Genomic DNA, 10,848 nt, shown 5'->3' on the forward strand with positions numbered 1-10,848 from the left:
GATTGGTATTTCGTACTTATGTACTTCATGGTGATTGATACATATCGATCTTATACAATGTGCTTGATTGTTTTCTTAATGTTAGTTCTATTGGAGACGTCATGAGTATGCGTCAGGCTGGGGTCAGGCTGGGGTGTTGCTGACATGGCCAGTGGAATAATAGGAGTTGCAGATATTACAGACCTCATTGTATGCTCAGAATATCTTTGCGGATATTGTGAATGGTTGGTTTGTCTGGTCATTTTTCTGGATGAAAATATGAGAAATGCAGAAGTAATCTTACAAGTGGTTTAACTTCTTGGCTCATGGACTAGGACACTTGATTCTCATAATTCTGCTACAATGGAGCAATTTCTCATCTATCTCAACTGCTGTTATTAGTACTATTACATTCAGCAAGTCCTTTTTCTCCATTATTGTGAATGGGAATGTCTCAGCGTGGCCATCTGAAGGCTGCAACAAATTAAAGTTTAAGTAAGTTTCTAACATGATGTAATGTCAGTGTGTTCTATTAGTTTGTTTCTGAATTTAGATGTTCCGTGCCTGCTCTGAATAGTAGAGAAACACTTTCATGTACTGGTCATCTAAAACAGTGCAAGTACCCTAGCTGGTATAGTACTGACATTTGGTATTACTGGTGGATTCATCGATGCTGGTTAATTTGTTCCTTGCTCTTTATCCATGACCTTCTTCTTTGAGATACCAATGGTAGTTTTGAGTAATCAGTAGCAACAACGATGCAGACTTCGGAACGAGATTCATATTATTGACTTATTGTGGCAGCAAGGTCAAGCTCTATGGAGGTGTGCAGGACTGCAGCGTGAGTATCATCTTAAGAATTCATGTTGGGTGTTTTGCTCTAGGTTGTGCAAGCCAAGTGGTTCGTACGAGGTTGTTTCTTTGTACATATAGTGTTGACGTTTTGTTTTGAATATACCCATGAAATAGATAAAAGAAACTTTAAATGTATGACAAATAGTGGAAAGAGAATGATCTATTCCAGGGTGAAGTTAACTGACATAAATCTGCTCATTGTTTTGCAATGTATGTGTAGGTGATCCCCATATCTGTTTTTGGTACATGTATTAGTTACTTGTTGATTTTCTCTAGCACTGGGTAAATGGTTGAGATAAGTTAATAATTTTAGTACAGGGTTGTATCTTTTGGTGGAATTCCAGTTGCTACCTGAAGATGGTGAATATGCAGGTGTAGGCGTATGCTTTGATGTATTTCTCGAAGTGTTGTACCGGCCGACGTCTTGGAGCATCCGTCGCCTCGAAGCTCCACTGTCGGCATGTCCTCAAGCTCTTGGATTTGTATGGATTTAGTTGGTTCTACATAGTTCAATTTATGTATACTAGAAGATATGCATTTTTCGAGATGGTCCTGATGCATTTTTTTTAGATGGACCTGATGCATATTTTAAACAGCAAATGTTTATATGTAGGTGGATTCTTAGTCCTATGAGGCCCTCTAAATGGGCAAGCTCCACCAGTCAAGTCCGGATTAAACTCCAGCATTGTTGATCGGTTCCTGGCGCCTTGTGATGCAGATGATGGTACTCGTTTGGCTCCTGATGTTGTCTTAACCACTATCGAAATCACCATCAGAAGGAAAAATGATTGGTAAAATTTGCTTGGCTAATATAATATGTGGGGTTCTGAGATTATGTGGGATTTTTTTCAGAGCGTTGTATACATCGTTATATTATGCGTGATTTATAGCTTGTTCCAACCAAAGTGGTGCCTTTATTGGCTAATATAGCATTCGTTAAAAAAAGTGCTAAGCAAGAAGGTATACCCATGATTGCAGAAAATCATGTAGGAAAGACCATTCTACACGACGCATAAACTCGCTCATGTTCCATGTAGGCGCATTCCTGTGCACAAGAGAGTTTCTTTCATTTCTTTTTTTGTGCCTCCTGTAGATGTATAAACTCTATAGGCATCAACTATTGAATCTAATTGATAATTTTTCATTTGTTTGTGTTCGTATAAACTTTGTCAAGATTTCTTTTGCACGAGAGGATTTGCTTATATTTTAGGGTTACCAATTAGCTACGTAGAGTCTATCTTGATTATTGCAAGAAACTGTATTCTATATATGAAACCGTTGATTTATCTTTTGTTGTTTTACACTCTTCATTCTCTGCTTTCTTTAGAAGGTGAGCATGCTATCCAATAGTAGGCTTTGTTTTTTTTTTTGGTTTCTCCTATTTAAGGATGAGATTATGGTGTACATGGAAACATAACTTTCCTTTTGTAGTTCGGGATAATTAAAGAAAACTTATTTGGCTTTTCAGTTCTCTGATATTGTAGATCTAGAAGTGTGAAACTAATTTTCGTAGGCCAGGATGAGTGTCGACACCAACGTCCTCTGTCCAGCAAGAGCTAACACAAGGTGAAGATGATGCTTCTTTCTAGCAACATTTCTAAAAGAGTACACTTTCTAACCTTCATATGCCAACTTTGAAAGAACATATACATCACTATTTCACTTTTAGTTGTTCAATACCTGAACCATGGACCATGGTGAAAAGTCCATTCATAGTAATGTTCAGGCTCGAATCATCTTGCTATCAAGGTTTATCAAAAGCTTGTGGTGCTTCAGTGTGGCCAGCAAGAGGAATGGGTGTTTAAAATCTATCACACACATGAAAAAATACTGCTGTTATAATGGGCAGTCAGCTTATAACATGCATATTGCCCAATAGCATACCGTGCTGGTCACTAGGACGGGAACGTAGATATTAACACCACATTGAATTTATTCCATGATGATTGTAGTAAGAAGTTTGCCCAGCCATCTATCTGTAGGTTATGATATTCAACATAGAAGCCCTAGCCCAACCCATAGCCTGACTTGTGCATGTTCTTTGTTCTTACTGCAGTATTTAACCATTTGTGTGCGTTAACACTTAACAATGACTTGCTGCTAAATCAAGTGATAAGCACATTCTGTTGCAGGAGATTGGAAGTTATGGGATAAAATCTGATATTTGGGAGGTTCTGATTCAGTAGTTTCAGTGTTAGTAATCAGACTGGTAGGAGAGGGTCGCCTAGCAGCTCTGCTGCTCGTGTGGCATCGCTGTTGCCGAAATAGAGGATGCTGAGGAGGACCGATATCGGTAGCGACTGGGATCAAGATCAGAAGCGGTCGCTCAACCTGGCTAGCTCTGGTAACACGTTTTGTTTCCGGTGCGGATTGGCCGGTGACAGTTTTGAGATAAGCTAGGACTTGATTACACGATACCTCTTTTCGGAGGAACATAATCAAACATGATTAATGGTAAGAGGTAACAATGTTATTGATGAAAATATGAAAACTGAGGATAGGTTTTTACTATGGTGTATGCATTGCAAGAAATTTTTAATGTATTTTTGTATATGTTACTTTGTAACTTATTCTTACAATTTTTTTTTTGTCGTGGTATAAAGAAGTAGTATGCTATATTTCTTTTCCGTTGCTTCACATTCAGTGTCATATTGCACTTTTGTAATCGATCTAGACAATGAATTAGGAGGGCAATGAAAATAACAATAATTGTCCTACGCAAAAATGGCCAATATGGTGGAAATTGCTAGATTATGTGCTATAGAAGAAGAGACATAACATATTGAAAAGGGTAAAAAAATATAGTTGTTGGTGCTCAGAGGGTTAGTAAGAATATAAAAATGTGTTTTGAAAACTATAAGTCACCATATTCGGGTACGTCTAACAAAATGAATTTACCATTAAACATATTTTGTCTTCCCGTGGCAACGCACGGGCATTTGTCCTAGTTCTGTTTAAAAGAATTGAAGTTCTAGTTTCATCCTAACTCAAACTCATTAAAAATTTTACCAAGTTTATAAAATAATATGTCAACGTCTACAACATCAATTTAATTTAGTACATTTCCTCGCAAACTTGATCGAAGTTAGTTTGATTGAACTTAGGACAAAACTAGAACGCGACGAAGTACCCTTCTAAAAATTACACAAAGTTATATCAAATTTGGAGTATTTTTTCGAAATCTAAAGGTATGGTGTAGTGAGCGGCCCAATCGACCGAAGCAGGCCTTCTCCGGCAAACAAACTCCAAAACCCTAGCTATCCCCCGCCGGCCGCCGCCGTCTCTCCCGTCGTCGGTCCACTCGCCGGAGCCCGCGTCCTCCTCCACCTCTACCCACCTCCGTACCGATGGCCATGGCGCAGAGGGCGGCGGGCAGTCTCCTCCGGAGATCCCTCGGGCTCGCGCCGCCGGCATCCCAGAGGGCCCTGAGCGCCAGCGCCGCGCCGGCGGCGGCGGCGGCGGAGGGAGAGGCGGCCAAGGCGAAGAGGGCGAAGAAGAAGAACCTGTTCGACGTGGTGCAGTTCCTGCCCGACTGGGGCGTCGGGTACAAGGTCGCCAAGACCACCTGGCGCGACGTCTCCTACCAGATCACCAAGATCAACCTCTACAAGGTCCACCACCGCTCACCCCCGCTCGTCGGCTGTATCCATTTCCCGTAACTCCGTTGTGATTTCTGTACCAACTGCAGGATGGCCGCCACGGGAAGGCGTGGGGAATTCGACACAAGGCCGGTGAGTCTCCGCTCTCTCGTCCTGCCTAATTCACTCCTGCGATGGGCGAAGATGTCGCTACAATGTTCTTGAATGATGTCCGTTAATTAAGCGTAGAATGGTAGAACATGATTGCTCCCTGGATGGAAGCCTAACTTCTGCTAGACATCAGTAGATGGAGCTGTGTGCGCTAGTCTGCGACTCCATTTGTTTGCAGCTTGGATCCCTCCGATTAATTTGGTTATGCCTGATAGTTCTATTTGAATGACATTGTCACGGTGGTTTGTAGTTGTCTTGACTAGTTTAGTTTGATATTTTTATAGTGGAATGAGTTTAGGTAATAAAGCAATATTTGTGCTCTCTCAAATACTTTATGTGGATCCAACTGAAACTTCCTAGCTATGCATACTGTAGCTTATGGTACATTTTCTGGGGCATTGTAACGTCTTATCCCACAAGGAAATGATAAAATAAACATATGTCATTACCAAATAGCAACTGTACGCATATGCTGGACAATACAAAAACTAGTACATGTAACGGCTCATTAGGTTTTAATGGATGCTTAAATTACAATTGGTATGATCTTCGACATCACTAACAAATCGAGAAGATGAGGTGATGCCAGCCAATCGATGATACTTTTTGTCTGATGTGCTCAGTTTCATCAATGTATGAATTATCTTGGGTTGCTGATAATTGTATAGGAGTAGTGGAATATCATACTCTCGAATCTCTGATTTCGTTGTAATCAAATTCGAATTCCATGCCTTGTTTCTGACTACATGGATGGTATGATTCCTGCACTAGCTAATCCCGGTTAATATGTAACTTTTTATGTTGTTTGTGTGTCATTTAAAATAACATGAACAATTCTACAGACTTCTTTCACTTAGACAGTCATTCATCGGTTTGCTCTGCTTTACATTCAGTGATGCTTGAAAACATTCAGTTGTTTGCTGCCCTAGTCGCCCCAATCTGTTCTTATGTCAAGACTAAGATAGAAACTAGCTGGATTTCATTTCCTTATGATCATGTTTTTCATATTGCCGTTGCCTGTTTGCACAAGTAACATCATTGTCACTGTTGGCTGGTCTCCTGGTCTCCATCTCAACTTTTACAAAGTGGAATGTAGAAACAACCTGCCTCGCAGATTAGAATACAAAATAGGTGAATAGTTTAACCGTACAGGGATGATATGGTTGCTACTCTAGCTTAGGTGTTATGTTCTAATCCTGGTTCATATGAAACTTTTGTCGTTTGTGTCTCTTTTTAATTGACATTGAAAATTTTACACCAACTTCTTTGAATTAGACAGACATATTATTTTTGTCTCCAAAAAGCAGTCTGTTCTGCTTCATGTTTAGTGCTGCTCCAAAACATTCAGTTGTTTGCTGTCCTAGTTGCTCCGAGCTATTATTTTGTCCATACATCAGACCAAGATAGAAAAATATTAATTATCATTATCAAATATCAAATGTGTGCATATACTGGACAATACAAAAAAATATTACATGATACAATTCGTCATGTTTTGATGGATGCTTCAGTTACAGTTGGTATGGCGTTCAACATCACTCAAAAATTGAGATGGTGAGGTGAGGCCAGCTAATTGATGATGTGCTCGATTTTACCAATATAGGGCTTCAATTTGGTGTAAATCATTCAATTGTTTGCGGCCGCAGTCACCCCAAGCTATTCTTATTTCCATATGTCAATACCAAGATATAAACTAGGTGGCTTTAACTTCCTAATGTTCAGGTTTTTTCCCTGTTTGCACAAGTCACATCATCGTTAGTGTTGTCTGGCCTCCGACTAAACTGTTACGGAGCGGAACATAGAGACCTACCGCAGCCAAGAATTACCGAGCCAGAGGGCATACTCTTGTTCTCAAATCATGTAGAAACCTGCCACACACATTAGAATATAGAACAGCTGAACAGGTTATCGACAGTGTTAATCGTGCAGGGATAATATGGTTGCTACACTAGCTTAGGTGTTATGCTCTAATCCTGGTTAATATGGAAAATTTTACACCTACTTCTTTGAATTAGACATGGAAAATTTTACACCAATTTCATTAGATTAGACAGACATATTATTTTTTTGTCTCCAAAAAGCAGCCTGGTCTGCTATTATTTTGTCCATGTGTCAAGACCGAGATGGAAATTAGTTGATTTAAACTGCCCTTTTGTATTTTTGATAATGGTTTTCCTATTGCTCTTTGCAAAAATCTAAAGTCACAGCATGGTTACTATTGCCTGGCTGGTCTCAGGCAAAAACTGTTAGGAAGCAGAACGGAGAGGCCTGCCACAAAGACTTACCGAGTCAGAAGGGTACTTACACTGTAGAAACGTGCCGCACACATTGAAACAACTGAATATTATCGATTAGAGGATTACATTTGCCAGATTTGTCTTTTTGGTTGTCTAACCTGTTTCTCTTCCAGGTGTGCAAGTGGCCGATGCCCCGATAAAGATCAGTGGTGTTAACAAACGTGGTTGGAAGTACATCAAGGCATCGCAGAAGACGGTACAAGATACCCCCAAAGTAGAGACGCCAGCCGCTGCATAATTTGGTTACCGACTAGACACTTAGAAGGAAAGTGTCAACACCTTGTCTAGCCAGTCTTGAAGTGTTGAGACGATCGGTTGATTTGCCACTCTTTCATAGTTCTCCTGTCTTTTCAAGGGGTTAAACAGATGTTCAGAAGGAGTGCTCTTCTTCTGCATGGAAGAGTCTCGCTTGAAAGGGTTTTGCTGTGACCGTAGATTTCCATTGTCCTCCACGCCTTCCCGTTGAAGCTAAAGATGATGTAGCATAAGAAATAATTGAATTGTATTTTTGGTTTGCAGTGACGCATTCCCAGTGTATCGAAAATTTTATGTTTTGATGTATTCTGTAGCAATCAGGGCTCTCATTATTAATGTGGTTGAAGAAGTTAGACAGAGAGCCTTGTGTCGGAGAGAATACGTCTTGTGCGGTGGAGAAAATTACCATTTTCTGATTAAATCCTTAAGGGCGTGGCTTAAAATGACCATGTATTATGTAGCAACCATGAATGAACATCTTGCTCCAACACCTGGAACATGCTGGATATTGAACGGAAGCACATGATTTGTCCGTTTCCGCTCGCCCTAGCGGACACGCCTCTCCATTCCTCCGATCCAGCAATCGATCTCAGTTCTCACCTGTCCCCGTTCTTGTGCATGTTAGTTGAAAGGGTTTCGATGTGACTATTGTCGTATCCTTTGAGCTTGGTGGTGGTAGCTCTTTATTTATAAACACCCAGAATTTATATTTTAAAGTTTTAAAAAATTGAATCAAAATTCTGGAGATAGCCAATGATGTATACCACAATGGTGTAAAATCTTAATAGAAACTAATTCATCTTTTAGGCTACACAAAAATAACAAATTCTGTCAAATTTTGTAGTGGATATTGCATATTTCAAGACTATTAACTTTGTTAGATTTTATCAATTTTGTATAGCCTAGAATACAAATTAATTTGCATTGAGATTTTGCACCATTAGGCTAGCCATAGTGCTAGTATCTTAGCTAGTATCATGCATCCTAGCCCCACCAAAAATGCTGATGTGGCAGATAATTATGGATGATAGGGGAGATTAGAGTATCATAGGTAGGTACTATATCATAGCGCACATCACGAGAAAAGTTAGTATCAAATAAATCTTGTACACAAATTTGTATTGGGATACTACAAATCGATTAATATAGCAAAACTATGATTCTAGTCTATGATACTATGCATTATGAATCTAGTATCATACAAAAGTATCATATACATGATACTACTATATGATACTACCCACTATGGCCAGCCTTATAGCATACATCATTGACTACCTCAAGGATTTTGTTTCAGATTTTTTTAAAACTTTGAAGTTCGCATTTTGAGCCTTTGAAAATAAAGAGCTACATGTAGTTCGGTCTCCAAAAAGCCACACTCAATTATACTACTGATATTTGGATGCAGCGACACATTTATGATATATCGCAAAATTTACAACATCTTATTTTACCGCTATTCTAATTTTATTTTCTCGCTGGTCTTTTCACGGGGTTGCGCGAGCAAGCAAAAAAGATGGATAAATAATGTGGACCAAACATGTTGGCAAAATTTATGGTTTTGTCGCCTTTGAGGTTTGTTACATATGGACATACACCGATTTATTTATCTTTTGATGTTTTATGTAGCAAGTGCTCACATTATAATGTGTGATGTGTCAGCTAAAATGAGATAGAAACCCACACATCAAAGAGAGGATGTCTAGTTGAATGATGCCTCATACAACCGATAAAATTATCATCGCAGGTAAACCTTAAACCCCGCCCTAGATAGTATCGGTCATATCACATAATCAAGAGACGGCACATTAGTGACATGCGAGATCCTCCTCCGATGACCGACACCCTTGTGTGTTTTCCCCGATGAACCTGAAAGGGGTAGGCAACTCCCACAATTCTTTTAAGAAGAAGACACCCGACATCACTCCATCTTGTAGATGAACTGGTTAACACCACTCTTCTTGTGTAGCTACCCGAAGAGTATCAAGGATGTACATGTTAACCCCTTGCTAAAGGCAAGCCTTTGGCAATCGATTTTATCTCTCCCGCTTTCCCTGCAGAACGGATGAAAAGAATCATCTCGTAAACCCTAGAGTAAGCCCACAATCCCCTCCTACCCGCCCCAAAGGGTAAAAACTCGTTATCAAGAGCTCCTCCAAAGTGGAGGATTGGATGAGAGCGACGATGAAGGTGCGGTCATGTTCTCCGCATGCCGTTTGTTGCCCCCCCCCCCCCGCGGCTCAAAGTTATCAGAGCTTTATCGAGTTCTTCCTTGGAGGGCTTTGGGATAGCCTTTTGCTCGAAGTCAACCTCCTATCATCATCGTCGAAGCAGTTAGCTTTCCGTTCGGAGCGGCGCTGTACTTACTCCAGGGGAGGGCGCGGCGCTACGTGCATAGCCCGGGGTGGGCCACGCTGGCATGATCTGTAGGGCCGTTTACGTCGGCGCCATGCCGCGGGTTAGTTCCGTGGAATAGTTTCGGCCGGAGTTCGTTTTTTTCTGAATTTGTTTCGAGTTTGGGGAGGGGAGGAGGGGGGGGGGCAGTTTTGTCGGTTTTGGTGGAAGAGGAGTCGTGTGGAGTGTGGACAACTGGACACACACCGTGTGCACCTAGCAACGCGGCTACCCGGTAACGGCAACGGTAACGCGGCTGCCGTCGCTGACTTGACTCGGGCCCGGGCAGCGGGCAGTCGTAGGCCCGGAGCCAGCTCACCTCGGCTCGGCTCGGCTCGCGCCAGCCTAAACCTCGTGGCTCGCCCCCCGCAGAGACCACCGATCCATTCCGTTTCTGCTTTGCTCCTCCTCTCGCCTCCGCCTCCGACCGCGCCGCCGCCGCCAGGGTTCCGGCCGCCGCCAGCGAATCCGCCCCCCCCCCGCCAGCGGCGCCGCGCGCGACCTCGCCCCGGGATCTCCCGCCTCCTCCGCCCCCCCCGGCGCGCGCGCTCCCGATCCCGCGGGCCCCGAAACCCTAGCGCTACGCCGCGGCAGGTACGCTCGCGAGACCCACCTCTCCCCCTCTACGCTCTGCTACCACGGCTGGATCCGGACGGGCCGGCGAGCGGCGCTTCGCTGCTCGGGCGCGCGCTCGGGCCTGCGCCTGCTCGCTCGGTCGCTGCAGCTCGTGGGCGCTGCGTAGGCCTAGATCTGCGGGATCGGGGGAGCGATCCGCGGGGAGGGATCCCCTGGAGGAGGCCCGTTGATCCGGCCGGATTCTCGCCCGCTTCCGGCCCCGCTGGCAGCTTCTGCTGCGGGGTTGCTTTGGATTGTGATACTCATTCCCCGTGCATTGGTTTGGCTGCCTTCCTGCGTGCGTGTAGTTCCCGCTCCCGCTCCAGCCAGTGCTGAAGTAGCGTGGTAGAGTAAGTTGCTGGAGAGGTCCGTGCCATTGAGGCGCTGCTCGCTCATTATGCTGTGTGCATGCACAGCCCAGCCCAGTGGGCGATGCTCATCTGGTTGGTTTGTCAGCAAGGAGCAGGCATTGTTACAAGGAACTGTATGCTTTAGGGCCATATGTAGAGAATGAATGGGTTTACTACTGATCCGCTGCTTCATTTTTCGCTTCTACGAATGTTCACCGTCGCAGCATAATTTTGTTACGATGCTTATGTAGAAGCAAAGCTGAGCTTGCAACGTCGTGCTGTAGGCTGTACGGCGGGGGTGCTTTGGATTGTGATATTCATTCCCTGTGCATTGGTTTGGCTGCGCGCGCGCGT

At 43.1% G+C, this 10,848-nt stretch overlaps 1 protein-coding gene across 1 annotated transcript; it reads left to right on the forward strand.

Annotated features, from left to right (window-relative positions):
* Positions 1-4,181: 4,181 nt before the first annotated feature.
* Positions 4,182-7,398, forward strand: LOC124686220. The gene is made up of 3 exons (XM_047220210.1): positions 4,182-4,445; positions 4,523-4,565; positions 6,994-7,398. Exons 1-3 carry the CDS (start codon positions 4,182-4,184, stop codon positions 7,116-7,118), a joined length of 432 nt encoding a protein of 143 aa, XP_047076166.1. The 3' UTR covers positions 7,119-7,398.
* The last annotated feature ends 3,450 nt before the right edge of the window (positions 7,399-10,848 follow it).

This window comes from Lolium rigidum, chromosome 2 (assembly GCF_022539505.1).
Source record: "Lolium rigidum isolate FL_2022 chromosome 2, APGP_CSIRO_Lrig_0.1, whole genome shotgun sequence".
Lineage (NCBI taxonomy): Eukaryota > Viridiplantae > Streptophyta > Magnoliopsida > Poales > Poaceae > Lolium > Lolium rigidum.